This window comes from Paramormyrops kingsleyae, chromosome 10 (genome assembly GCF_048594095.1).
Source record: "Paramormyrops kingsleyae isolate MSU_618 chromosome 10, PKINGS_0.4, whole genome shotgun sequence".
Taxonomy (NCBI): Eukaryota; Metazoa; Chordata; class Actinopteri; order Osteoglossiformes; family Mormyridae; genus Paramormyrops; species Paramormyrops kingsleyae.
The window spans coordinates 16,783,444-16,809,854 of record NC_132806.1 but is presented as its reverse complement, the minus strand read 5'-3'; the positions used below and the strand labels follow the sequence as shown (position 1 = coordinate 16,809,854).

The following is a 26,411-nucleotide window of genomic DNA, read 5'->3' as shown; positions in this document are numbered from 1 at the left end:
AAATGCAGATTTAAAAAAATATGGAGTGGTCTCTTCTCCATAGCTATTTCATTATTATGAGAAGGTGTCCATATGCTCTGCCAGCCTGTCAAATTGGTCGACGGCACAGAAAAGATTAAGCACCCCAATCTGATATTAAACCCATAGCACTAAACATTCCCTGGGAAGATAACATTACAGATAGTAAAGGTCTCCCCTCTTTTTCAGGATTGCAAATAGTATCAAAACAGCCGATGGCAAATGACGCTTGTGACCTCAAGGCGTTCTAGCTCGTGGGAGTTTTACTTGCACAAAAATGTTCTGAGGGCAGAAGGAAAAATGATTGGTTCAGGGAGATAACCAATCAGATTATAGAGGAGATGGTTCCAACCAATCAGATTATAGAGGAGATGGTTCCAACCATTCAGATGTCTTGGTCCTGCCTCTTCTAGTTACTTGGACTCACCTCGTCTACAATCTGATTGGTTATCTCTCTGAACCAATCATTGTTTCTTCTGTCCTTAGAACTTTTTATTGTGCAAGTAAAACTCCTACGAATGACGTTCTTAGTTGGAACATCTGCTTTGAAAATGAGTTAATAACTGGACAAAAAAAAATCTAAAAATGTTTGAGTCAAAGTTAAGGGCAAGAAGCTTGGATGTCTTGTGGAGGCTGTGATGTTCAATACCTGATTAAACCTCGAGAGCTTAGTGGCACTGACCCCTTTTCCAGCCAGACCTTTGAGAGACTGGTGTAAACCTGCATCAGCCTGGTAGGATTGGCCGTCTTCTGTGCCGGAGTGGAGGATTTCACTAAGCTGATCTTATTTGGGGGTGAAATACGAGAGGACATTCTTCACCCCTTCCTTAAGGTCCCCTGGCCTCAATCTGAACTGCCATGTGTTTGAAATTGCCAGCTGTGCTTCTGTTATGGATGGTTTTGCACATTGGTGCTAACTGTTTAATTTAGACAGTTATTTACTCGAATGCAGGGCAGAAGCTGGCTATCTTTACTGGCTTACGTGATCGTTAAAAAACATGAAAGTTTTCTGTTTATGAAGACGAACAGACTTTTGCCCAGTAGTCTCGTTGGATTAATAAGTGTGTGTGTGTGTGTGTGTGTGTGTGTGTGTGTGTGTGTGTGTGTGTATAGTATAGTGTAGTGTAGTGTTTTTATAGTAAAATCTAACAAGTGTATTATTGTACTTTTTATAGGACATGAAAATAATGAATAAAAATGGCCCCTGTTGACAGTGTAGTTCAGATTTGGTCTTCCACATAAACTAATTGCCCAGGCCTGCTGTAATGTGTATTAAGTGATATTACAGGTTGTTTCATACAGTATAATGAATGACTTATAATGAATTTTTTTCATACAGATTTTGTTCACTTTCATGGCTCTTTTTTAAATCCCTCCTTTTATCCTCTCATCATAAGGTTTTCCTGCATTGTTGTACAGTCACGCCTACCTGTCTTTCTTGCTTGTCTGTTTCTCTGCACCCCGCTCTCGCCTGCTGGACGTTGTCTCCCTCACTCCATTTCCCTTCCCTCAGTCTCTCCTGCTGTAAACAACTGAAGCAAAAATTAATTAAGGATCCAGCATTCGAAAATAGAAAACTGAAGTCGAGGGACTGTGGGGGGGGGGGGGCGGCAAGGTGATGTACAGTTATGTTTGTGGGGGGGGGTGTTCTGTGTGAATGAGGCATCGCCTTGATTCATGCGTGACTCTGAAGATGCTCCTGCTGAGGTCGTGTAATCAAGTATGCAGATTACTTAACGAGGTTGTGTGCAGTGTCACCCTCGCTGTGTTGGCGGCCGCTTGCGTGCGACTCTGTGGTTCCTAGACACCTACAGACGCCTCGGCCTATCAATTATTAATGCAAACATAACTCAACCCCTCCCCCCGCCCCACAGACGGACCTCATAGCCCCCTCCCAAGGCCCCCAGGCTCCCTGCCATGCACAAATGCACATTGCTCTAGCTTCCTGATTTGTTCGAGGGGCTTCGCGTCTCAGATAAGGAATAATTTGATTTTGGGCTGCCTGCGAGATATTTCCGGACGGTTGCACTGGAAACTCACGCGCATATATCAAATACATGCATACACACTACCGCCAATGTTTAAACAGTACTTATAGTGGTTTGACATAAAATATTTGTCTTTGTCTAACGGCGGGAATCTAATGGTGCTTCCGGAACTTTCTGTTTGCAGCATTCTCACTCATCGTCTGACGCACACATTCAGGTTCCCCTATTCAGTCGGTAAATAACTCCGGGCTCTGTGCCATTTTGATCCCCCCCCCCCCCCCCCCGGGAGCATCTAATGAAGAGAATCATTGTATGCTGGCGAATGCTAGCGGAGCAGAGCGAGACGTCGGCGTTTTTGCTTGTCATGAAAGGCGTAGCTGATCATTAAGGGGGACTTTCCAGCTAAATGGCTTTGGCAAGCCGGTGCGAGCACCGCGCTCCAGAAACACGGCGGCTCTTTTATTACGGTGGCAGGGGAGGAGGGTGCTGATGCCACGGAGGGAGGGAGGCGGCATCTCTCAGCCCTCTATGATTCATGCTCTGCTCGCAGTTGGGATTGTTTATGCATGCATCCCCCCCCCGGACACGTCACCGCATGCACCTTTTTGGGTGTTAGCCAAGCTTTCTTACTGAGATATGCATGAAAGCACTTGCGAGTCTTCCATTTCCGCCAAGGTGGCCCCGCCCCGTTCAGTCCCCACCCCTCACAGGCCCCGCCCCTCACTGTCAACATTCAACCCCACTGTACATACTTTGCCTAGTGTTAATGGCCTCTCCCCTTTGCTCAGGGTATTTCTGCATCAGTGACCCTCGCTCCAAGCCTTGGCGCCTTGTCAGTGTGTTTGCTGCCAGAATGTGCCATCCCACGGTGAGCTGGCTGTGAATGGCGTACGCATGGTGATGCACGCCCACCCACTGCTTTCCCTCCCCATGTCACAGTGTGGATCTGGTACACGCCCAGCTGCGGGTGTGCGAGGGCCAGAGCTTGCCGGAGTTGGGCCTCAAGCAGGACAAGATCCGCATCAATGGCTGTGCCATCCAGTGCCGAGTGACCACCGAAGACCCAGCCCGCGGCTTCCAGCCTGACACAGGCCGCTTGGAGGTATGCCATGCCCCCGAACCCCCCACGCCCCATGAGTTGGCATCCCTCCTGTTCCGCCTGTCCCTCAAGCTCAGCCTCCAGAGCACAATGTTTAGTGTTTATCTTCCTTTGTTCTGTTCTCGCCTGTTCTGTTCTTCTACCTACCTCTATCCCTTCAATTTTTTCCATTTTGACACCTCCTTTATTTGGGCAAATAATTAACCAGGTATTCAGAACACATGCCAAACTAGTCTGTGAATTCACAAGAAAGAAGTGACAGCATTAAAAAAAATAACTGCATTCCACTTCACAAAATTAAAAAATAAAATGGCAGTTTGTTAGAATTTTATTTATTTTTAATAAATTGCGGTTTGATTTTTTTTTCCTCCCCTTTACACTTCCATTGAGAGAGGAATCTATTGGGACCCTGTTCAGGATCACTAATTGAATCGCGATGCCTGTCCCGTTGGCATGGCGACCGCGGCCGCAGACGACCTACAGAAATGCAGGGGCAGTTATCCTTCAGGCCGACACGAGTTTTGCCATAAGGCATCACTGCGGCTCGCCTGCTTAACGACATATCGGGCGATCTGTCTAATGTGCTGAAACACTATCTTCCGGGCCGGCGTCTGCCCCGCCCCCCCCCTTGGCACCCAGCTTCTCTCTGCACTGTTATCTCCTGATCACACCAGCAGAGGAGCGTCTGACTTTGAAGTAGCTTGCTGATGACCTGACAGCAACACCCACACTTTCTCTCCATCTTTCCTTCTCACCCTGTCTCTGACATCTACATGTCAACAACCTTCACTTACAGTTGCCTGATATTATATATATGTATGTATGTATGTATGTATGTATGTATGTATGTATGTATACAGTATATTCATGTATAATACAGACATGCACACACACTCTCAGCGGCCAGTTAAGTATTTGCCACCTGCTTGCTAACGCAAACATCCTCCTAATGGCCAATCAGGTGCCTGCGGCCGAAACACGAGCAGGGTCAATGGTTTTGGTCGCTGTTCGCTTAAGGATTTGAGCAGCTAAGATGTTAGCAATTTCGAATATGGTGTGACTTTGGGGTGCTAGATTTGATGGTTCCAGCCACCTTCCTATGCTTTTTGTATACTTTGGTGTCCAGAGTTTACAGAGGATGGTGTGATAAATAAAGCGGCAACCAGCGGCAATTCTGTGGGCGAAAGCACCTTAGTAATGAGAACATCTGAAGAAAATGACCAGGCTGGCTGCTAAAGTTAGCAGGAAGATCACAAGTGCAGGAATAACAGCGCAGTACATTTTACATTTGCATTTATTTATGTAGCAAATGCTCTTTTCCAAAGCAATGTATAAGTAAGGTAGATAATACAGTTGACCCTTCCACACTGTGGGGATTAAGGGCACAGGCCCCCCACAGTTGGAAAAAACACGTAAAGTGAAGTGAAAAGATACAAGAATCACGGGATACAAAGATCACTGCGAGATGTCACGTTTGAGGCTGCTGTAAATGCGCTTAGTGTCCCACAAACCAGCACTGTACATATATTTGTGTGCGTTTATGGTTTTCATGTGTCGTCTGCAGCTTTCGTAAAACTCCCGAACACTCAGTAAATTCCCATTTAATTTCATATGCTGACCCGTTGATATATATTGAAACCGCAATGAGGAAAGTGGCAATGCAGAAGGGTCAACTGTGTATCACAAGCTTACAGCCAACTAGGAAAAGCAGAGGTGCTGCTAGGCTGAGTTTCCATTTGATTACATTAGACTAGTAAGTTAGTATTGGAGCAGGAGCTAAATACAGCATCGTTAGAACTTCACGTCAGAAAAGATAATCAGTCAAGATACCATTTGGACTTGGCTCCTATTGGGCAAAATAAAAATGAGGGGAAAAAAACAGATGTGCAGGATATCTTATCTGAGAACGCAGCTTGTCAACCCTTGAAGCAATTCTGTAGGCAAAAATGGGTTCTACTACTGGTTCAATGTACCTAACAAAGTGGCCACTGGGTGTCTAATGTCTACACACACAAACATAACCAACATCTGATGCTCTTTTGCTAGCTAATAATCATCTGTTCAGTGTTGAATCCTGTACACTATAGAAAGTTTAGAGCCTGAATCCAGCCTTGCAGAGTGTGCTGGTTTGTGGTGGGTCTTAGTTCATTGTCATTATTTGAGTTGTAAGTCTTATCTAGAGGTTTTAGCGTTGAAAGGGAGCCCATTTTCTGCATTCTAATAAATATACAATGGTAGTTAAATGGAGTGTTAACGGCTACCCCCCCAAAGCTACATTTCTGAATGGCTCACCTTTTATGGACTCTGAAGTTGACTGGGACAATGTTCCTCCCCCCCACACATCTATACCTGTAGTTCTGCTGCTTATTCTGCTCGGTTCAGGGGTTAAAAAAAGAGATTGCGAGCAGCATAAAATGAGCAATGCACACTGACAGAAGGTTCTGGGGGTCAATGGCGTGTGTCTGATGAATAAGTCATGGATGGGCTGCACTCGAGGGGTCAGTGCTTTCAGAGGGGTGCTGGGAAAACGGTTCCTGTGTCGTCTTGTGGAGCGAACACCCTTTGCGGTGAGAGCACGCCCCCCCTCCCCAGCCCATTCCCCAATCTCCCCCCCAGGAGACATGCTCGGATCTCCGTTTTAGAGGAGGAGATAAGCCGGGAATGAAAGGGGAGATAAAGAGCTGAATATGGATGGATGGACAGCCTCCTGGAGAGCAGGGTGGGGAGCAGGAAGGGCTAAGGGAGGGGGTCGTGCTGTCTGATTTTGATACAGCAGACAAGGTGGGGGGGGGCAGCCTGTGGTGGTGAGAGGAAAAGAGCAAGGGGTTGCTCTCTGATATCATCTTCATGGGGGGGAGAGGAAGGGCAAGGGGCGATGGGGAGTGAGATGTGACGGTCTGGGGGATTAAGGCGCTGCATGGACGTGGATGGGGCGATCAGCGGCCTGGCCTCTGGGAGGATGGGAGGGGTAAACGGGGGCCGCCATGCAGGATCTGTGCCAAGGTGCCCATGGGGACGGTGGGAATGAAACATTGCGGGCGATTGGCGGGGGGGTAGAGAACAGCCTGAGCGGACTGGGGGCGGGGGCTTAGCACAGTATTTTCTTCTTTTTTTAAAGTGTACGCCAACCCCACTGTCCTCCCTCACCAACACAGTGGCCAGCTTAAGCCTATCGTGTGTGTGTGTGTGTGTGTGTGAGCTACAAGCGGGATGGACCGGGCCGACTTGGATTTACCGTCAAGAAGCCGAATCAGAGCTCTGACTCTGAGGTTTACATTAAACCTGTTTATCAGCCACTTTTATCCAAAGCAATGTTTATTTTAATTAGGGTCAGACAGTCCTTGGAGCAATTGGGGGTTAAGGGCCTCGCTCAAGGGCCCGATACTGATGTCACTTGGTGAGTGGCTCATCGGGCTAAGCCTCTGTCTGTGATCAGAAGGTTGCTGGTTTGAGCCCCAGCCTCCGCAGAACAGTTACATGTCCGTGGACCTTTGAGCAAAGTTCTTCAGCCCCAGCTCCAAGGGTGCCACACGTTGGCTGACCCTGTGCTGTAACCCCAAGCTATGGAGATCAAGATGGGGTAGGTGAAGGCAAGAATTCCAGTGTACTAGTGCAAATGGCAAATGAAAGATTTCTGACTTACCATCACTCTTCCAACATTACAGGCACCGGAGCCTGGCCCGCTGAGCCACACACTGCCCCCTGCTGTTCAGTTGGTGAAAAGAAAGTTACTAGAGGGTGCATGCAGTTAAAAATGCTGCCCTCCTGCCTGATTTCGCAGTGACACCCTGCCCCCCCCCCCCGCCATTAAAAAACAGCTGCAAATAATCTCGAACTTGAAGGAGCCAAAGCACTTTTTTACCGTTGCGGTGTGAGATGCATATAAAATCAGCCTGAGCTGGCCGTGTCCTGGGCTCGCGCTGCCCAAAAAGCAGGCTAATTGTACGGTCACAGAGGCACAGGGCGCGGGCAGCAGCACGGCACGCATGTGGTGGGCGCGGCTCATTGCGGGCCGGCGAGGCTGCAGTCCCGCCAGGCGCGTCCCTGTCACAGCTGAGATAAACGGCTGGACTTCTGCACCATTATCTTGCTTTTGGAATATTGACCGAAAATGATTTGTCACAGGCCAGAAGACGCCGGAGTGGGAGCCGCTGTGCAGCGTCCTTGGACGGCTTAGCCGTGTCCCTGTGTATGTGGGGGGGCTTTTGTAATCCTAAAAGCAGGACTCGCATTGAGGTGGATTTGTGGGGGGTGTGGGGGGGGGGGTGTCCTGGAACCTCCTCATAAGAGGTCAGGGGCCTGGGACAGGGGGCCTTAATATGACCCCCCCCGAACCCCAGCTGACAGGGGTTTTGTTATGTCATGGTCAGACCGCCCACCAGGGGACTCCCTAAAACCTTTGACCTGAGGGGGCTGTGACAGTTTCCCTCCCAGTGGGGTCGTCCATTTGCCACCTGCAATGAAAACCAGACTGATGCCCCCCAGCACCGGTGGCTCCCCGCCCAAGCTGGCAGGGATCGTTCCCCGTCACCAGGCTGGGTGACAGTCATCCACAGCTCGCCTCTGAGCAGCAGCATGGCCGCCTCCCCCGGGCCACCCTACCTGGTTTGGCACCGCCTCCTGCTGGTGTGGATGTGTCATTAAAGGCACTGCATCTGTCCTCCTTTGTAAATAAGGCAGAGGAGCACAGCGGGTGGCGGGCGAGGTTTTCTGGTCGCCCCCCCCCTATGTGGTCACCTCCGCCAGGAACCTTAACCTGAACTGCATCCAGGCATTAAATGGCTAATGACTGTAAATCACTGCATATAAAAGCGTCACCCTGGCTAAGATATGCAAGCATGCTGGTCTGTCTCGGGATCAGCCCTCCCGTCCCTTGTTATAGCAGTCTGCTTGCAGGGGGGGGGGGGGGTCGAGGACTCAATGGCAGGCTCTGCTGGTGGGGCCGTTGAGCCCCCGGCTGCATTTGTCCCGAGTTGATTGCTCTGTCTGCACCCTGCTGGGTATACAGTTGGAATATTGCCCTCTCAGTCGATAGTCACTCTAAGGCAGTGATTCCCAAGCCGGTCCTTAGGGACCCCCAGCAGCCCACAGTTTTGGCAGGGAGCTGTGGACCATCTGGGGGTCCCCAGGGACTGGGCTGGGAAATGATGCTCTAAGGTACAACTGCGGGACAGGAACAGCCGGAGGCCACTGTACAGCCCGTTATGGAGAAAGTGTGAGGGAGGGGGCAGCAGGCAAGGCTGACCACCCGCAAACACAGGCTGCAACACGTACTGCAACATACCATCAGTATTCATCACCCCCCCCCCCCCTCCCAAAAAAGGGAATCGCATTCAGCAAACGCTCTGCGCCCACACCCCCTGCAGGTGCTGCCTCCCTGAATTGCTGTTATCCTGATGTATCTCACCTCACTGTAATTACCAGCACGTAAAAGTACCTCCAAAACACCTGTTAGCCGCCTTCGCCAGATAGCTTGCCGTCCTAGCGAGACTGTTCCGGGGGGAGATTCCCCTCCCCCATCTGTCGGGGTCACATTATCCTTCAAGCTGCTGTGCCCCACCCCACCCAACACCCATTAATCGTAATGCCAATAAGCTGGACTTTGAGACAGTGAAGCATCAGGATTTTGGAGTCGGGATGATGTTTCTGCGTCTGGGTAGGGGTGCGTGGGGGGAGTTTAACTCCCTGGGAGGGGGTGTACGTGTGTGAGTGCGTGTGCAGTGTGATGCAAGCGCCTGTGTCTGTGTGTGGGACAGAAGTGTCTTACAAGCAGAGTGGCATCTCCTGTCTCAGATTTGGATGGCCCGCTCCCCCCCCCCCCCCTACCATCTCAGGTAGAGCAAAATGTTTTGTTCTGACTAGTGACTGGTGTCATCCTAGCATATCGGCATTCAGGCTCCGTCTCCATTCCCTCCCCAATCCGATTACTCGCCTCTCCGATCACTACACTCCCCTCTCCGATCACTCCCCTCGCCTCTCCGATCACTCCCCTCGCCTCTCAGATCACTACCCTCGCCTCTCCTATCATTCCCCACTCAATGACTCCCCCCTCCATTCTGTTCTATCCCTTTTCTGATCTCTCCCCTCTGATCTCTCTCCTCCAAACTCTCCAAGTTCCAAGTCTCCCCCGTTCTGATATCACTCCACTCCATTCTCTCCTCACCCCACTCTCTCCCCCATCCGACCTCTCCCCTCCCCCCCCATCCGACCTCTCCCCTCCCCCTGTCCGATTTCTCCCCTTTCTGATCTCTCATCACTCTGATCTCTACCCCTGCCGATCTCTCCCTGTTCCAGGCCCCCCATCTCTGAGCTCCCCCCTCTCCCAGTTTTCCCGTCATTCATTCCGTTACTCATTCACACTCCTTTCCCCATTTTTCACTTTTGGCACTCAGGCCTCAGATGCGCCACGATGAAGATGGAGGGTCTTAAATTCGATATTTATCTGCTTGTTTACATCTCCCGCCAGCGTCTACACTGCCTTGTCGGCACAGATTAGGACGATGGATGCTGGGAGTTTCACTGTGTCACTCTCTGCTCCCCGTCATTGACCGCCTGTCACAAGCCTAGGGACCCTGATGAGGGGGTTTGGGGGGAGTGGGCTAGAATGATGGAGTCTGGGCTCTCAAGTTTCAGTAGTAATTATGCGAGAAAATGAGCCACGCTCCTTGGAAGGGAGACATGTTTGTTCCCTCATTGTATCTCGCAGATGCAGGTGGTTCCCCACCCTCCTCTAACTGTGATTGGTCAACGATTTATTCTGTGCGTGTGGGTGCATTATGTTTATATTACATTGGCCCCACAAAGATCTGTGAATGCAGTGGAAAAAACTAAAAATGTTTGGTTACGGTTAAGGTTAGGGCTGGGTAGGGGTTACGGCTGTCATCTCACATCTTCCCTGAACCAAGAACTTTGTTTGTTTGCCCAGATAAGTTGGAAATCTTTTATTTGCTGATGTGCTGAAATGCCCAGTGCCTCCTCTCTCCTCCTCACATTCTCTCCCCTCCTTTTGTCCTCCTTCACCCCCCTGTGTCAGAGCTGTAATTCACCACCTCCTGCAGCAATGGCACTCCATCCTGGTAATGAACAGCTTCATCCCCCTCCCTGCCTCCTGCTTTAACCCCCCCCCCCACGCCTCCTTCTCCTCCTTCTCCTCCTTCCTCATTCTGTTTTTTTTTTTTTTTTTTTTCTTCCCCTCCAGTCTGTATATTTTTGCCTGGCCTGTTTTTCTGACGTCTGTGACCACGTTCTCTCCTCTTTCTTCCTTCTCTTTCTCTTAGCCCTTTTCTTCTTTTCCTTTGTCCTGCCGATTCGTTTTTTCATTCTGTTTTTTTAATCTGAGAATCTCTTGCGCTCCTTCCTTCCTCCCCTCATCTCCTCCTCTTACCCGACGTGTCACTGCTCATTTCTCTCTCCCATCCCTTCAGCCTCCCTCCGTCTCTCTAACACATTTATTCTAAACAAGATTTTCTGTTTCTCTCACTCTTCCTCCTCACTCAATATATCTCCCTTATTTTTTGCCTTCCCTCCACCTCTCTCTCTCGCTCGCTCGTTGTTTGTCTGTCATTCTCTCTGGATATCTGTGCCCCACCCTCCTGTTCTCAGTTTCTTGCACTTCCTCTTATGTTATTGTTTTCCCCTTTCCTGTCATCCCCCCCCAATCTGGTGCCTGTCCATTCTCTCCCATGTCCGGACTGACTCCATTGAGTCCTGCATAGCCGCACCCTTTAATTTGGGTTAATTCCCACTATTTTCAAAGCCCATTGGCTCTTTCCTCCCAGTCAGTAATTCTGCAGTATGGCTCTCGGTATCACTTCACTTCCTCCTGACAGGCTTTTTGAGGGAATCTTTAATGCCTCTGATAATCTCTGTTTTTGCATATTTCCTTGTTCCAGACATAAACAATTAATACTACAGAAACCACATAGGTCCACCTTCTATAATAACCATTAATTTCCTAAGAGAGTAGCATGATGACGTTTTTGGTAATAAAAACTATGAATCTCACTTTTTTGATTAAAACAGACTCACTGCTATATAAACAGCCCATTTCCAAATGAAAGCTAAATGATGGGGTGAAAAGGGTGTTTATGAATGGTTAAGTGTGTAGCACTGGGCAGGTGATTATGGGGGGGGGGCACAGTGAAGGCAGTGTATGTAGAAAGGAGATCTGGGATGTGAATAGATATGTTTGTGAATGGCCAGGGATGTGGATGCTCAGGGATGTGGGATATCAGGGATGTGAAAGGTCAGTGGTGCGGATGCACAGGATTGTGGGAGATCAGGGATGTGGTGCTCAGAGACAGGCATGTGTGAGAGGAGCTGAGGGTGCCTGAGTATCCACCCATTTTGCCTGAGCGATTGAAAGTGCCCCTATTTTGACAGTTGAGTACCTCAAAAATCTCTGCATGGCACAGGATGGTCAGGGATGTGGCGTCTCCATTAGAGGAGCCAGTGGCATATTGTTATGGATTTAATTACTATATGATGTTTGGTAATGTCAATTCACAGTCTAGCATAATTATTTCCATCAACAGGAAGGGGAGGGTTTTGTGTACAATTTCATATGCTTTGTGTACTTACCTCTGATTTCATAAAGCATTCATTACACGTTACAAATGTATGTGTGCGTCCCATTATGTTATGTCATTAACAAATTATAGGTAACATGAAGCGACATTTCCAATGCAGCATTTCATTTATTAGTAAGTTGCTGTTTAACAAAAAGCAATACATAATTTGCATAATGGTTAACTTCAAACAGTTAATTAAAATTGTAATTAAAAGAGCAAACTATATTTATACTCATACAGAGAATATTAAAAGTGTGTCATAAACACATTGGGAGGAAATTACAAATAGAGTTTAACAACAGAATATTAAAAGAAATGAAAATGTTTAATCAATTTGAGATGCTTTAGTAATAGTATCGTATTAGTGATCTGCATATTTCTATATGTACAGTATAGAAATGTAAAATTCTCTTGTACTTACTGTGTCCTCATCATAAACGTCTTATACATTAGAAATCTACGGGGAGATGGTCTACATGTTGTGCTTTGCCCCAAACATACTCTAACTTCAGCTGTCTGTTGGTAAAAATAACAGCATGTTCAGTCACCTCTGTATGCGTGAACCTGACGAATAAGGAATCAGTTGGCGATGTCACAGAAAGAGGGGGTACTGGTGTGGTAACAGCAGGTTTTGTGGGTGACCCCTAGTCAATGAGTTAATTGCTGTGAGACAGCGTGGCTTGTGACTACCGACTCCGGGCTTCCCCAGTGAAGCTTGGGGATGATTCAGCACCGTGGGTCATGGCGTCCCCGGTACTGACGGCTGGTGATGTCACAGCCCAGGGGGGTCAGCAGGAGCTAAGTCGGCTCTGGAGCCACGGCTCTTTACTTAAATGCCTTCATTTATACACATTTTAGAGCAGCACCATCTTTTGAGGTTCTTAATAGTTAACAAGTGCTGCTCCTCTAAGAATACGCTTCCTCCAAAAGGTGAACTCGCTGCTCTTCATTAAAAATCAATCATTTACAGTTAAGAGTCAGTAGCACTTGTGGCATTTCATTACAGCTGGTGTGGTAAGGGTAGAACTTACAGTTCACAACTCTATTTCTCTTCTTTTATTTATTTAAGGCCAAAATGGAATAACGGTAATGAAAATACAATGTGCAAGAGCCGTTCGATCCCCACAGGAGCCGCGTCTTCATGCTGAAGTGCCATCTTTCCCTTTTGGTCTCGTTCTCTCTCGTTCTCTTTTCCTCTTTTTAGCCGTGGGCCTGCTCTTGTCCAAAGCCTCCCTGCTTCTTGTCCCAGCCCTCCCTTTGTCTCTCTCTCTCCTGGATAGCAGGCTTATGCTGGGCTGTGAATTCTGTCCGTGGCAGACGGAGAAGGGCTGTCGTTAGTGGAAACAGATGGTTTGCCACTCTGCCCATCCTAAACTGATTGAGACCGATTTTCAGGAAAGGGAGGTAATGTCAAAAAGGGAAGACGGGCAGGGAACTGATAAAAAAAAAAAAAACAGAGATGGAGAAAGATGAGGATGAGGGCTGGAGTCCTGTCATATTCGAAAAATATAGCCGACAGAAAGTCAGTGAAACTGCTGTCAGAGCAAGACGGAGTGGCTTAGAGTTAAAACAGTGAATGGAGAGAAAGACTGAGGAGGGGAGAGAGAGAGGGAGGGGGAAGGGAAGACAGGAAAAAATGGACTTTTGAAGGAATTAACGGATGAGGGCAGGAGAAAATAGACTCTCAAGGGGATTAATCTCCCTTAATTCCCCAGTGGATACAAAATTGCGGTTTAGACTTGGATTGAATTATGTTGTAAAGAAATTCTACACAGTGCCCAAACGAAACAGGTGTGGGTGTGTGTGTGGGGGGGGGGGGTTGTGCTGAAGCGAGACGCCATCCTGTCTGCATGAACAGTGTTCAGCAGTCGCTCGCTCGCTCGGCCAGATGTCTCTCAGCGGCTTTGCGGAACATCTGAATCATGTCCACTTTAGTCTGCCGCGTGATGATTTCTGTTGATGTCATTTGTTGTTTTTTTTTCCTGTTTATTATTCTTCTAAGCCTGCAAGGTTATCCCCTCACATTAAGAGTGAAATCTTCCTGGCAACAGGAATGCTCAGCGCCGTTGGCCACCGGTGTGCCGAGAGCCGCTTGGATCACTGCTGTGAATGTGGGGAGGGGTTGCCGGCTGTGGCCCCGGCGCTGGAGAGCCCTTCATTATGGGTAAAAGGGTGGAGGGATGGAGAGACACGGCCGGGCTGAGAACGAGAAGGGCAGGCAGGCAGTAGCTGTGTGACAGGGAGACCAGCTGAATTATGTAGGAGGCTGGGGGTATGAAACAAGAGACGGGAGGGCTGAACGAAGGGGGCTCTGGTACCAGGAGACCGCGGAGCATGATGGGGACATGGCGCTTGGAGTCGTGAACTCGCATAATCCAGCAGGGAGGCCTGGCTTTGCGGGGTCAGTCACCTGGCAACCAGGCTTCATATATTTTTCAGCGTCCTTCAGGCTTTGGCAGGGCCGGTCCAACTTGAACAGGAGAGGGGGGCAGCACAGGAAGCATCGAGTGCCATTTGGGAAAGAGAGCGAGAGCGAGATGGAGATGGGTTTGGAGAAAGGCACTCTGTGCTGTTAGGCAGGGTCTGCGGAGAGAAGGCGCTGTAGTGACCTACTTTGAAACAGAAGGATGAAATTGTTTAAAGGGGAGCAAGAGGGTAGGGGGAATTGGCAGGCCGCCATTTTGGATTGTCTGGTTGCTATGGTGATGAGTAAGGCGAGGTTGGTTTTTATTTTTTTTCGCAGAGAGCACACGTGTGCACACGCTAACTTTAGTCGCACGCTCACTTCTGGAACAGAAGATTTCACACGTTCCTCCTCGGCAATGGTTCTAGGACGCGGTGCCAGTGTAAATTAGCTTGTCGGCGGACCGGAACTTGGCCCATGGGGGGGCGACGGCGTGACACGTCGGAACCTTTGTGTTTCTAGGACACCCGGCAACAGGCCATGGCCACTGGGTCCGTTTCCTCAATATTTTCCAACTGACCCGCTGTAGGTGGACTTCTGGGGAGTTATAGAAATGAGTGCAGAGTGAAGGGCTGGTGTTACTGCCAATCAGTCAGGCAGCCCCTTAGGGCACCCTCTTCTGGGGGGTCTCCGAATTGGCACACCCCCGGCACCCAGGGATGCACGTGGGCTCCGATCGGCACTAATTGCTGGGATGGTACTTTGTACGTGGTATGTGTGAAAGACCAGATAAGGGTTGTCTAGTGGTACTGCAAGTTATGAGAGTGTTGTGTACCATGAGTAGAAGGTGGGTTTGGGTCCCTTCTTCGTCAGCATTCTCTCTCCCGAACAGTCTGGGTTTGGTCCCAGTATGGCAGTTGTTTATGTCCCCTTGCTCGAGGACCAGAGAGGATGGTCTAAAGTCCCCTACTGAAAACGTGGGTGGTTAAAGTCCCGTCTTTTGGTGGGATTTAATTTGTATTTGTTGATTTGTTAGTTTATTTATCTGCTTATCCATTGATTGATTGGTTTAATTGATTTTTAAAAACTTTTTACATTTTTGTAAAAAAATTTTTTTCTGTATATACATGTTTTAATTCCTTTCTTTGAAATGTCTGTTGGAAATGTCTTGATTGATTGATATCAGGGCTCTGGTGCCCTTATGCTGGGGAACACTGGGCCTGCAGCTGCTGACATTGCCACTTTTCTGCAGAGGAGAACAGTGGCAGTCTGGCTCCCAGTGCTATTCTGGGCCTGATCAGAGTCACAGGGGTAAGAAAAACAACAACAATGTAATAGTAATAAAGAGTAACAGTATCAAAAATACTAATGATTGAAAGTAGTATGTTAAATCAAGCTGCAGAAATTGGTAGTACTTAATGGCATAGGAGAGTTAGATATGGGGGGGGGGGCACAACTGAATAATTTAAGTGTAAAGTATCACCCACCCCCCTGGTTCCTGCGCCCCTGGTGGTTCTACTTCTGATATTTGCCTTCGACTCATTGCAGGTGAATACGGAGGACAAACATAAAGACTATAGAGCAAACATGAGGGAAGCGAGATGGAGCGTAGACGAGGATGTGTGTAAATGTGCGGCTTGCGTATTGGGTGGGGGTGTGGGGTATGGGCATTTCCACGTTGGTCCACCTCATACTCGCGTAGCCGTGTTCACTCAAGCCGCAGTGCATATACTGATAGCGTCTAATCCGATATCGGTCTGAAGGGGGACTGGGGACAGAAGCTGCCAAGAAGAACCCGTGCTGATTCGTGTTCCCTGACAAGGGAGTGTCACCATCGAGGGGAGCGGCATATCTCGAACATGACAATTAAACACGTTCATTTCAGTGCCCACAGGACGTCTGTCACCCCTCCCTCTTTGCACTTTTTTTTTTTTAAACGTCATGCTTGGTTTGCATTTAAATTAGATTTTCCCTTTTCTGAGCTTTTTCCACACAAAACAGAAAGGGGTGCTTAAGAAAGGGGAAAGAATTTAAGGATCTAAAAAGATATGAGCCCCCCCCCCCTTAGATTTCTTCTTTAAATCTGAGTGTTGGGTATGAGTGGTTCACATTATTTAATGTTAAGCATACCTGCCTCTGTAAGCCTATTCAGCTTTAAAAACTGAGTAATTACAGTGAAGGCTAAGAAGCTTTTAAAACAACTTTGGGATAATGTTTTTCACATGGCCCAGATTAAGGGAGGGGTTAGGAGAATGCAAAAGGAATTAAATGCTGTTGTGAAGCTGCTTGTCGTACCAAACCTCACTTGGGGCAGCAGGGCGGCGCTGTCGTGTCAGGAGAACATTTCTTGTGTGTGGGTGAAACTGGCCATGTAGCCGCAGTGGCTCAAATCTGGCCTGGCAGTGTGGCAAGAAGGCATCATTTATTAAAACAAACAAAAAAGAAACTGCACGCATCAGAGATGCCTACAAACCAAAGAGTTGACCATCAAGAACTTTTCTGTCAACCTGGACTTGAATCTGACCCCATTAAGGTTGCAAAGGGGCATAAAATTTGCAGAATCTTACCAGAAACCTATTATTCCATGTGACGTTAAGCTGGAGAATTCTGAAAATATTCCAAGTTGGAAACTTTTCCAGGGGAATTAACAGGAATGTTTGGCAATTAATGGGAAAATTCCCAGACTTTTGCAACTTTGGACCCCATCAATCCTCAACTATTTCGCCAATTTATCAGATTTGCACTGTGCAGACTCTGCAAGGCTGGCACACTCAGAAACTTGGGTGCGGTTTCTGGCAAAAGCAGCTCTATTGATCAGTAGGGATGAATACCATGACAATTAAGTCTTATTCTTTACTGCTTCATCTTTCTCAGTCGTAAAAGAGGGAAAATAATCCCACACGCATCCATCAACGTTTCAGGCTGTGAAACAACAAATCCTGGGGGTAGTGTTTTTGGGGTTGTGTATGCTCAGAAATAGCTGGCATTGAAAATTGAAATTCAACAGAAACGGCTGTCTTTCCTCTAGCTTGAATGCATTGGAGGGTGGTGTGTGGCTCAGTCGGTTTGAACGCTTTGCCTGTGATGCAAAAGGTTGTTGGTTCAAATCCCATGGTCGGTTGAAAAGTGCCACTGTTGGGCTCGCTCAGCAAGGCCCAGTTATTTCAGTGACTGACAGTCCCTTGTATGTCACTTTGGATAAAAGCATCCGTTAAATAAACAATGCAATTATAAACACGCTGTCAATGCATTGTATGTGATAGAAAGGCCAGGCGGTGAGTCTGGGAGGTCCGCCGAAGTTTATTAGGTAGCACTCGAGGAGGATGACAAGCAAAGGGCGGGTTGCCGTGCAGAGTGTGGCTCGTTAGAGGAGAGCCCCCTTCAATAATCCACTTTAATTGGATGACGAGAGGATGGAGGATGAGTCAAAGTCACACATGATGTGACTCATTACAGCAGGAGAGCGCTGACACTCGCCATGGGGGAGGGAGCACGGACGGCCTAAAACTCCTAATGAACTGATCTGCGTGTAGGGGCAACTGTCGTACAAATAAGGGGAAAAGGAGGGGGTGGGGAAGTGTTGGCAGGTGCTGTGATTAGGCTCTTCTCCCGATTTAAAGGGTTTGGGTCATTAGCTGGGCCAGCCTAGCATACATCTTGAACTTGGATCTCACGTGGTGGACAGCAGCATTCGGCATGGACAGGTATGGCTAGGGTGACCCGATAATCCCCGTCAAGGAGGACACTTTGAGCTACTTCAGGATTTACAAATTACTTTAAAAACTAAAAGGCTCCTGTTCTTCTTGTGCTTTTCTTTCCTTGAGTGAAAGAATGTTGTTTCACATTAACATTTGGGACACGCATGATTATAGGTGACCGATCAATCAGAACACAGCAAGAAAAAGGGCAGTTCACCCCAAAACAGAGAAAAAAATTAAGGCAAAAAAGTTGCCTAGTTTTGGAGATATTGGCTGTAGAAATGTCGGGCTTCTCGTGGGTATAATGGGACTGACTGGCATTCTTTCTGTGGTGATTAAAGCACCCAAAAAAACCACATTTTTAAAAATTCAACAACAAGGTCGCTTACCAGAAATCATGACCCAGTTACTAAAGATAATCCACAGACTTCATAGTGAGCAATTTAATGTAATTTAATGTAGGAACTGTTTTCATCTACCAAACTCCACACACCAGTTGTATCACTGCGCAGAAGAGTGCACTACGGCTGATATCCCCAAAACTAGGCAACTCCCAGCAGACCAACCTTGGTGGATAGACAGCACTAACGCCCCTCTAAGACATATCTTTTTTTTTTTCATTTTTGGGCTGAACTGCCCCTTTAAGTGGAATCCAGGTCCTTTTAATTAAAATGGTAGTTTACAAATCCTGTCCTAGCTCAGTGTCCTCCCTGACATGGATTATCTGGTCACCCTGGACATAGTCTACCACACAGACGGCTCTGCTATCTCTTCTGGGGGAATGTTATTGAAAAAGCGGAATGGGAAGAGCACATTTCGGTGTGCTATTTCAATAAATGGAACTTGGCTGAGAGGGGCTGATTTTGGCTTGTTTTTTCAGCGCAGCTTCGCCCCTATCTGGGTTTTGGTGCTGCGAGGGAATGACAAACACAGGGAAACATGGAAACGAGGACAGGAGGGGGGTTAGGAACCAAGATGAGAGTCCCTCATTTGACTGTGAGCCCTAAGACATGGCAGTATCCTCCATTTTGTCACATAGCGACATTTTCCACTTGTCATACATCTGTATGCAGTGCATTCAGTGCTCCCTGCATATTTTCAGTATTCTTTCTAATCTCAAAATCAACAGCTATCGTCGACCAATGTGTTTAATTTGGTGACATTAACATTATGACAGCAGATCTTGCTAACCTACCGTGGATTTTAATCATCCGTCCGCTGTTTAATTCCCATCAACCCTTGGGTCTGAGAGAAGGTAAATGGTCGTGTAGGTAGTGCACCCTGGGAATTATAAAACAATCAACCCAGAGCCCGGATCACACGCTGGGAGATGAAACACGGGAAAGGCTCATTATGTTATGAAGACGTGGCATCGATTAGCATCGAATAGTGTGACACTCAACAAGAAGCACAATTATACAATTATAGCTGGGTCCACCCCCCACCCCCCATCTCACCCGCACACAAATTCCAGTGATTTGGCTGTTCTGACTGAGTGAAACATACTGAAAGGCTCATGGGAATGGCAGTGTCTGTGCCAGAAGAAATATGACAGCGAAGCCCAAGATCTTCACCGGCCGTGGGGAGCACAGGTGGGGGGCATTGGCATTGCTGTGGGGGGGGGGGGCACTGACGACTGTAAAAGTTGTCAAGCAGTAGCACAGCCCAAAAAATAGAAAACACATCACCATCTGTGATTGCGTGATATGTCCTAACTGTTCCTTTTTGGCGTCTTTGGGTGATCCTTTGTCGGGGGGGGGCACAGGAAATCATTTGGGAGGGCTTGCCCCCCTCCCTAGGGCTCTCCCACGGTGTTAACACTGGGACGATGGGTAGGACTGTCCAAAAAACAGCCTAGCAGTCAGAGGTATGTGACAGAAGGGGTCACAGGTGATTGGTAAGGCGTTCTGCTGCTCTGCCTGTTTGTCTGTATCAGCCCAGCCTTGTGTGGCATCGCTCCACCTCACTGACGTCTCGCCCTTTTCTGTTCACCTTCCCTGCCATAAGCAGCATAATGGATCCCTTATAAGGCCTTGATCTCATTCTACCCATTTATTCCATGGTCTGTGGCCCTGAGAGGTAATCCGATAATCACTTGTCAGCAAATAAAATTAGGTTTATGCGAGTGGACTTGATGGCAGGTTCCTCTGACAGCCCGACATGTGTCACCAGACAGCTCTGATCATATCAGTCTTCAGGCCGCAGGAGTGAGTTTAAAAAGGACCTCGGGCTCTTAATGCTGAATATGAATCAGGTGAACCTCCAGTAGGACCTTTGGAGTCATATGTAGTGATCTGGATGAAAACTTAAGCAAGGGAAATAAACATAGTTGCGAAATAACAGTTTTCGAGCTGCTTGGGGAGTCAGTAGTCAGAAGCCTTGTCTTCACCCCCTTTAAAATGGTGAATCACTTGCTTTCTTGGTTGAATGTTACTGGAGTGATTTTCTTTTTTTTTTGAGTACAGATATGAAATGTGAGGGTTGCATGTCTGATTTTTCTATTTTTCAGAAGAGCTCTCAGTTGTGCAGCAAAGTACCAGCAAAGTGCTGGAACAAGACGACAGCTGCTCATTTGATTCGTTGTCACATGTGCTACAGTGATGTCTGGGATTGCAAGCCCCCTTTTTTGGGAAATCCCCATAAGCCAGTGTTTCTCTCCCCGGGTCTCAGGGACCCATAGACAGTCCATGTTTTTGCCCTGGGAGGGAGCAAAGATGTGAACTGCCTGCCAGGGAGCTGAGAGGGAGCAAAAACGTGGACTGGCTAGGAGTCCTCGAGGACTGGGTTAAAAAACACTGATCTAGATCCATTCAGCCTGCTGTTTTATCAATATCCCTCACTGACTAGTATTATGTGAGAGTGCAACAAAGACATAAGAAAGAAATTAATGACTTCATTCTGCTGCAATGGCTTTCTAACCATTCGCAGGCTGTTTGGCAGCATATAATTAATTAATATGAAAAAAACATAAATGGTGGGGGATTAGTGGTCATCAATAAATCCTTTACTAATTTGGTGACTAACAGCTTGAGCAGTACCAGCCTCCTCACGTCGTCTTTGACTTCCCCTTTCTCATGTTTACCGTCAGTATTCCCACTGCCCCATCAATTTCTCTTTTGGCAAATTAACTTTCTGCAGTCAGGCTGGCAAGTAAGAGATGGAGGGATCTTTAAAAGAATGCGGCTCCCAAAAATGCCGACACAGCAGTTTTAATCATGGACGCCTCTTTGTCATTCCACTCCCTACATCTACGTTTCCCTGACAAGTCTTCCTTTGCCCTGAGGTGAAAATGGAGTGTGTAGAGTAATGTTAGGTGGTGTACTGCTCAGGGAGTACGTTTTGTGTTCTTTTGTATCCCTCAGCTGATTGTCTCCAAAGGATTTGAGGGCTGCCGTCAGCTCTGCTATGGTGGTAATCAGACTTGACTTCTCTGTCTTTCTCTCAGGTCTTCCGCAGTGGGGAGGGCATGGGTATCCGGCTGGACAGTGCCTCAGCCTTCCAGGGTGCTGTCATCTCGCCCCATTATGACTCCCTCCTGGTCAAGGTCATCTCCAGCGGCAAGGACCTCCAAACCGCAGCCACCAAGATGAGCCGTGCCCTTGCGGAATTCCGTGTCCGTGGCGTCAAGGTTGGACTGTCTCCTTTGCTTTTCCATAGGTCTTCATGTTTGTCTCCTGTTGCTCAGACCTTCGACTCATTCACACATTGAAGACATTGAAGTTTAACGTAGATGCTAACTCATAAATCTTGGGAAATCATTTTGTCGAGTCTATAGATTTCAACACAACTCGGTTGATATTGTACAACTAGGTTGATAAGTAAATATTACGCATTTTACGATGGTTTGACTCAACGATGGTGCAAGAGCCATACATATTCAACAGTGATCAAACTTTGAATTTTGATCTGTTCTCAGGCTAGAGAGACACTCTGTGATGCTTCCTACTGATGCTTGAGGATGGCGGCATCCAGCCAGACATGCTTCTGGTCTCTGTAGCGACTGCGAGCGTAAACATTTCATAGTGTTAAACAGCATATCATACAGTTCTTTTCTGTTTCACCAAATCTTCCAAAGCTCATTATGTCTACTAAATGTCCAAGTGTATCATAATCATATTCATATTCAACTTACGATATTTTCAACTTATGATGGGTTCATTGTAACGTAACCCCATCATAAGTCGAGGAGCATTAGTGTACTTTTTTTCTCCTGGTAGTCAAATATGTATCTTTGTCTTGTGTTATATTCATGCTTAATTGAGCAATAAGCTAAAATGCTGGTATTTTGGTTTGGTCAGTGGTGCCCCCCTGATTTGGCTGGTTTTGGATGATTGGTCTATGTTAAAGGGTACTGAATATTAGTCCTTGTTGATTGGTCCTCTGGCCATGTCATGGCCTCTCTACAGACTGACTGTCTGCTAATGTTACAAGTCCATGGGGCAGTTATTAGCTTACTTAAGTCTTACTTACTTAAGAAATCTTGGGGGAATTCTTTGCTGTTCTGGAAAAATTTCCCAACTGCCTAATGTAGAAGCCAACTGAAAAAATCTAGCAGAAGTATAGCTGTGAATACTCAAGACATTTTTTTCCATACTTGTATGTAGTTCTGGGTTTGACTTTGCTAAGGGCATGAACCATGCAGTGATTAAGAGTGAGAGATTTCCCTTTATTTGGCTCAAGGCTGTGTTTTGAGGGAAACTTCAAGGGATTGATATAGCTTTCACAGATTTGACAATCATCCTATAGAGAAGAGCATGTTGCCGGCTTTATAGTTGGTAGTTTTTTTTCCTAGGGTGTCCTGCCTGGACTGCAGCAAAATCAGCACATAAGAACAGTACAAGTTTGATATAAAGTCTTGAGAAAAAGATGGACAGGAGCATTGGGAAAACAAACAATAATAAGAAAGAGAGAGCGATGGTAACAGTCAACGACAAGTGAGGTGGTATCGCCTATAGCAACTGTCACCAGCGCTTGCATCTTACTCCGCAGATATGGCACTGTGTGTCTGACTGCATTTGTGAGCTTAGCCATGTCTATCTGTCCACATACCGTCCTTATTTTATACCCTCTTCCAGCTGTCTTGCACACACCACACAAACACGCAGGCATATATAATAAGTTCCTTTTGAGTGTAAATTTTCAAACAAAAGCGAGGAAATGGAATGATACTGATTTGGGAGGTGGGGGTATAATTTTGAAGGTCAGCTGGAATCTTTAAAAAAAAAATTAATAAAAAAAATACTGGTCAAAGGAAGACAACGCAGAATAATGGCAGTGAGGTGTGAGGTGAAGAGCAGAGTGACTGATGCATAGGAGGTGGAACGCAGTAATTTAACAGTACTGGTCATCTAATAAAATGGCCTGAAAGTCTATATGTAATTTAGGCCTTATCTTACACAACATGCCTGCTTTGCGAACCCCGGAATCTATTCTCGTATGGTTATTTTTCCACAGCACCGCTGGTGCAAAAATTTCTGTGAACAAAGCAGTCGATCCAGAGAGCAGGAGAGAGATTAGAGCCGAGAAAACTATAATAGTGGCCAAGGGGGTGGGGTGGTGGGGGGGGGTTGTTATGAATTCGGATGGTTAGAGTGAACAGAAAGACCTGCTAGAGCCCCCCCCTCCCCCCCCCTCACGCTGGTGGAGCCGGACTTTGAAGAGCAGCCAGGGAGCCTGTTAATGTTTCACATCATTACGCTCCTCTGATCATGGCTGCTGCTCAGCCGCACTCGCTGTCTGTCGCCATGTCCTCCTCTCAGCCTCTCCCTCCAATCCCTCTCCGTCTATCTGTCTTCCCCTGCTCAGTCATGCCTGGCCTCTCTCTCTCTCTCTCTCTCCTTCATTCTCGCCCTCTGTGTCTGTAGCGCATACGGACCCTCCATGCTTCCTCCGCTGGGATTGGCTTTCGGCGCAGGGAGGCAATGCTGGCACCGCCTGGCTTTCGGCAGCCTTGCCAAGGCAGTTAAGCTCAGGACATTAAGCGCATCATCAGCCAATTCAGGGGAATATTATCCAGACAGCACTTACGACGCCGGTGACGTCCTTTCTAAGAGAGCCGGCCAGGGGTATCCCTGACTTGACACGCTTCCCCGTTCCTCTATACTCACTGTGTTCCAGTCTGTAGTAAACACTCAGCTCGATGTCCCCTCTCTCCTTATGCTAACACTTCCTGCAGTTCTCCTCCTCTGTCCTCCAGCCTCCCACATCTGCCCCATTTAGGTATCTGGGCACTACTGTATATGGTGGGTATGCCGGCGCCATGGCGCTTCTAAGCGGAGCCGCTCCCTATGTAGGGAAGAAGACCATCAATAGGCCGGTACAGATCTCACACCCCTCTGCCTTCCTTTGTGGAAATTCTACTTGTAAGAAAATGTTCTGAGAGCAGAACAAAAATTCAGATAACCAGTCAGATTGTACAGGAGGTGGGTCCAAGCAACTAGAGGAGGCTGGACCAAGACATGTGATTGGTTGGCCCCACCTCCTCTAGTTACGTGGAACCACCTCCTCTACATTCTGATCTCCTGTCGTGGAATCTTCTGGTATCCAGCCTGTGTTCCCTTCCTTTTTCCTTCGTTCATCCTTTCTCGTTCCCCACTTCTGTGAAGGCCTTGCTTGCTTTATCTTTTCTGACTAGTTCTGTTTGCTCTGCACCGGTTTTTATTGACTTGTTCGCCACTCTGGCCGCTGCTTCACGCACACCGTGGGCCTCCTGCATTATTTAAATACACACATCATTTCATCGGGTAATACATGCAGAATGGAGCTGGGCGTGTTTGTTTGGTGAACAGCAGAGAGGCGGAGGGGTAACGGGAGATGAATGAGGGAAAGGGAAGGCTGAGTCGGTATTAGTAACAATAAGCATGTTAGCTACAGTCGTAGGCCTGGACTGAACGTGACACTGTCTGTGTCAGTGAGCTGGGTGGTGATGTTCTGGGTGTTAGAGGGCTGTACAAAAGGCTGCATATGTGGAAAAACCCACACACAGGTCTACATCTTTGTGGGGACTATCCATTATTTTCTATGGGGAAAAAATCCTAATCCCAGCAATGGCAACCTTAACATTTACCCCAGCCCTAGCGTCAACCAAAAGTATCCAAACAAAACACAAGACTTCTGGCATTTTTAGGTTTTTGATTGCGTTTACAGATTTTCATAAAGTTGAGGTTTTCCTTGTGGGGACCAAAATAACAGGTTTTTATAAAATTTTGGGGACCAAATGTCCCCGCAGTGTAATATATACATCACACACACATTCAGCACAATCGCACCTAAGGCGACAGAACACCCAGGACAAACACATACACACATAATAAGAACCATGTCGGCAAACGTACCTTGTATATCATAGAAGACCAGCATAAAGACAGACACTGTTATGTCTTTTGCCTGCAGCAGCCGTTTCTCTCACACCGATATCCAGCCGCTTGATAGCTGCTGTGCGGGGGAATGACGTGTCAGTCAGGTATGTGGAAGCAGCCTCCTGGTCCTCACCCGCCCCCCGTCCTCTCCGCCATGTTGCGATGACCTTCCCGCTTCGCGAGAAACATGGGGCATGCTTCATCCCAGATTTATGCTTTGCATACGGCCTGTATTGCAGCTCTCTGCTGGAATTAAGCCTGGGGCTGGATTTTAATCAAAACTCAGGCCCAGTTGCCAATCTGGATTCATTAACCTGTTGTTTTTCTCCCGTATGCAGCCATGGTGGAGGCAGGGTATTTGCATGTGTTTGTAATACATTTCACATTATTATCATTATAGATATTTACTTGTGTCTAATATGCAGCGTGCTGGTTGGGATGTTTCCGGGCATCGACTGCATCTTCAGATGAGGTTGTGTGTTTTGGCTGCGCACACACACACACGCAGCGGCGCAGGTGTGACTGCACACGAGTGACAGCCTCAGCTGTGCCCGTATGATTCAAATTGCTGCGACCGGCAACTGAGGGGGCAACTCAGGCAGGAAGGGAGGGAAGGAGAGGAGGCAAGGGAGAGGCACAGGAGCATGGAGGAAGAAGAGGGAGAGGAGCGGGAACACGGAGTAGGGAGAGGAGCACGGAGAAGGAGAGGAGTACGAGCATGGAGGAGGCCGAGGGAGAGGAGCAGGAACATGGAGGAGGAAGAGCTAAAGCCCCCCCTAAAACAGCACTGATGATGACCTCTGTCTGGTAAAAATAAAGCAGAGGCCAGTTAGTACTGAACTGGAAAATCTTTTATAGGAAGGTTTGGAAAAAGGATCCTGTGGATCTTCTTGTGTTTGGCCTTCCATGCTCTTCTCCATGAGCCCCCCACCAAGCTCTTACTGGCTGAATTTGGTGCGTACAGCATTCACAGGAAGTGTAGGTCACACCGAGTGTCAGTGAGCCCACAGAGTTACGGTGTGGTTCAGCGGAGGGGGGGTAAGGATGCCTTCTGCAGGAGCGCTCAGACACACATAGAGGAAGAGTTTCTCATCTCCCTGGGGTGGGCTGGGGGGTGACCTTGGAAAGATTGCATGAAATCTGATTAAGAAATGAAAGCAAACATAAACCCTCCCACCCTCTGTTCCTGCCTTCCTAGGACTCTGCATACGCTTTGTGTTACATACTCATCAGCGTGTACAGAATCCGCCATGTCACAACAGTGCTGCAGTCCCCC

The 26,411-nt window shown here is 47.7% G+C and overlaps 1 protein-coding gene across 6 annotated transcripts in view; it reads left to right on the top strand.

Moving 5' to 3' along the window:
* The window catches only part of LOC111835210 (pyruvate carboxylase, mitochondrial), a 117,277-nt gene that overhangs the window by 46,983 nt on the left and 43,883 nt on the right, over positions 1–26,411 (top strand). For all 6 annotated transcript variants that reach the window (XM_023795296.2, XM_023795270.2, XM_023795288.2 and 3 more), the window contains 2 exons: positions 2,946–3,108; positions 21,223–21,405. In XM_023795296.2, coding sequence (XP_023651064.2) covers positions 2,946–3,108; positions 21,223–21,405 — 346 coding nt within the window. The remainder of the gene's footprint in view (positions 1–2,945; positions 3,109–21,222; positions 21,406–26,411) is intronic.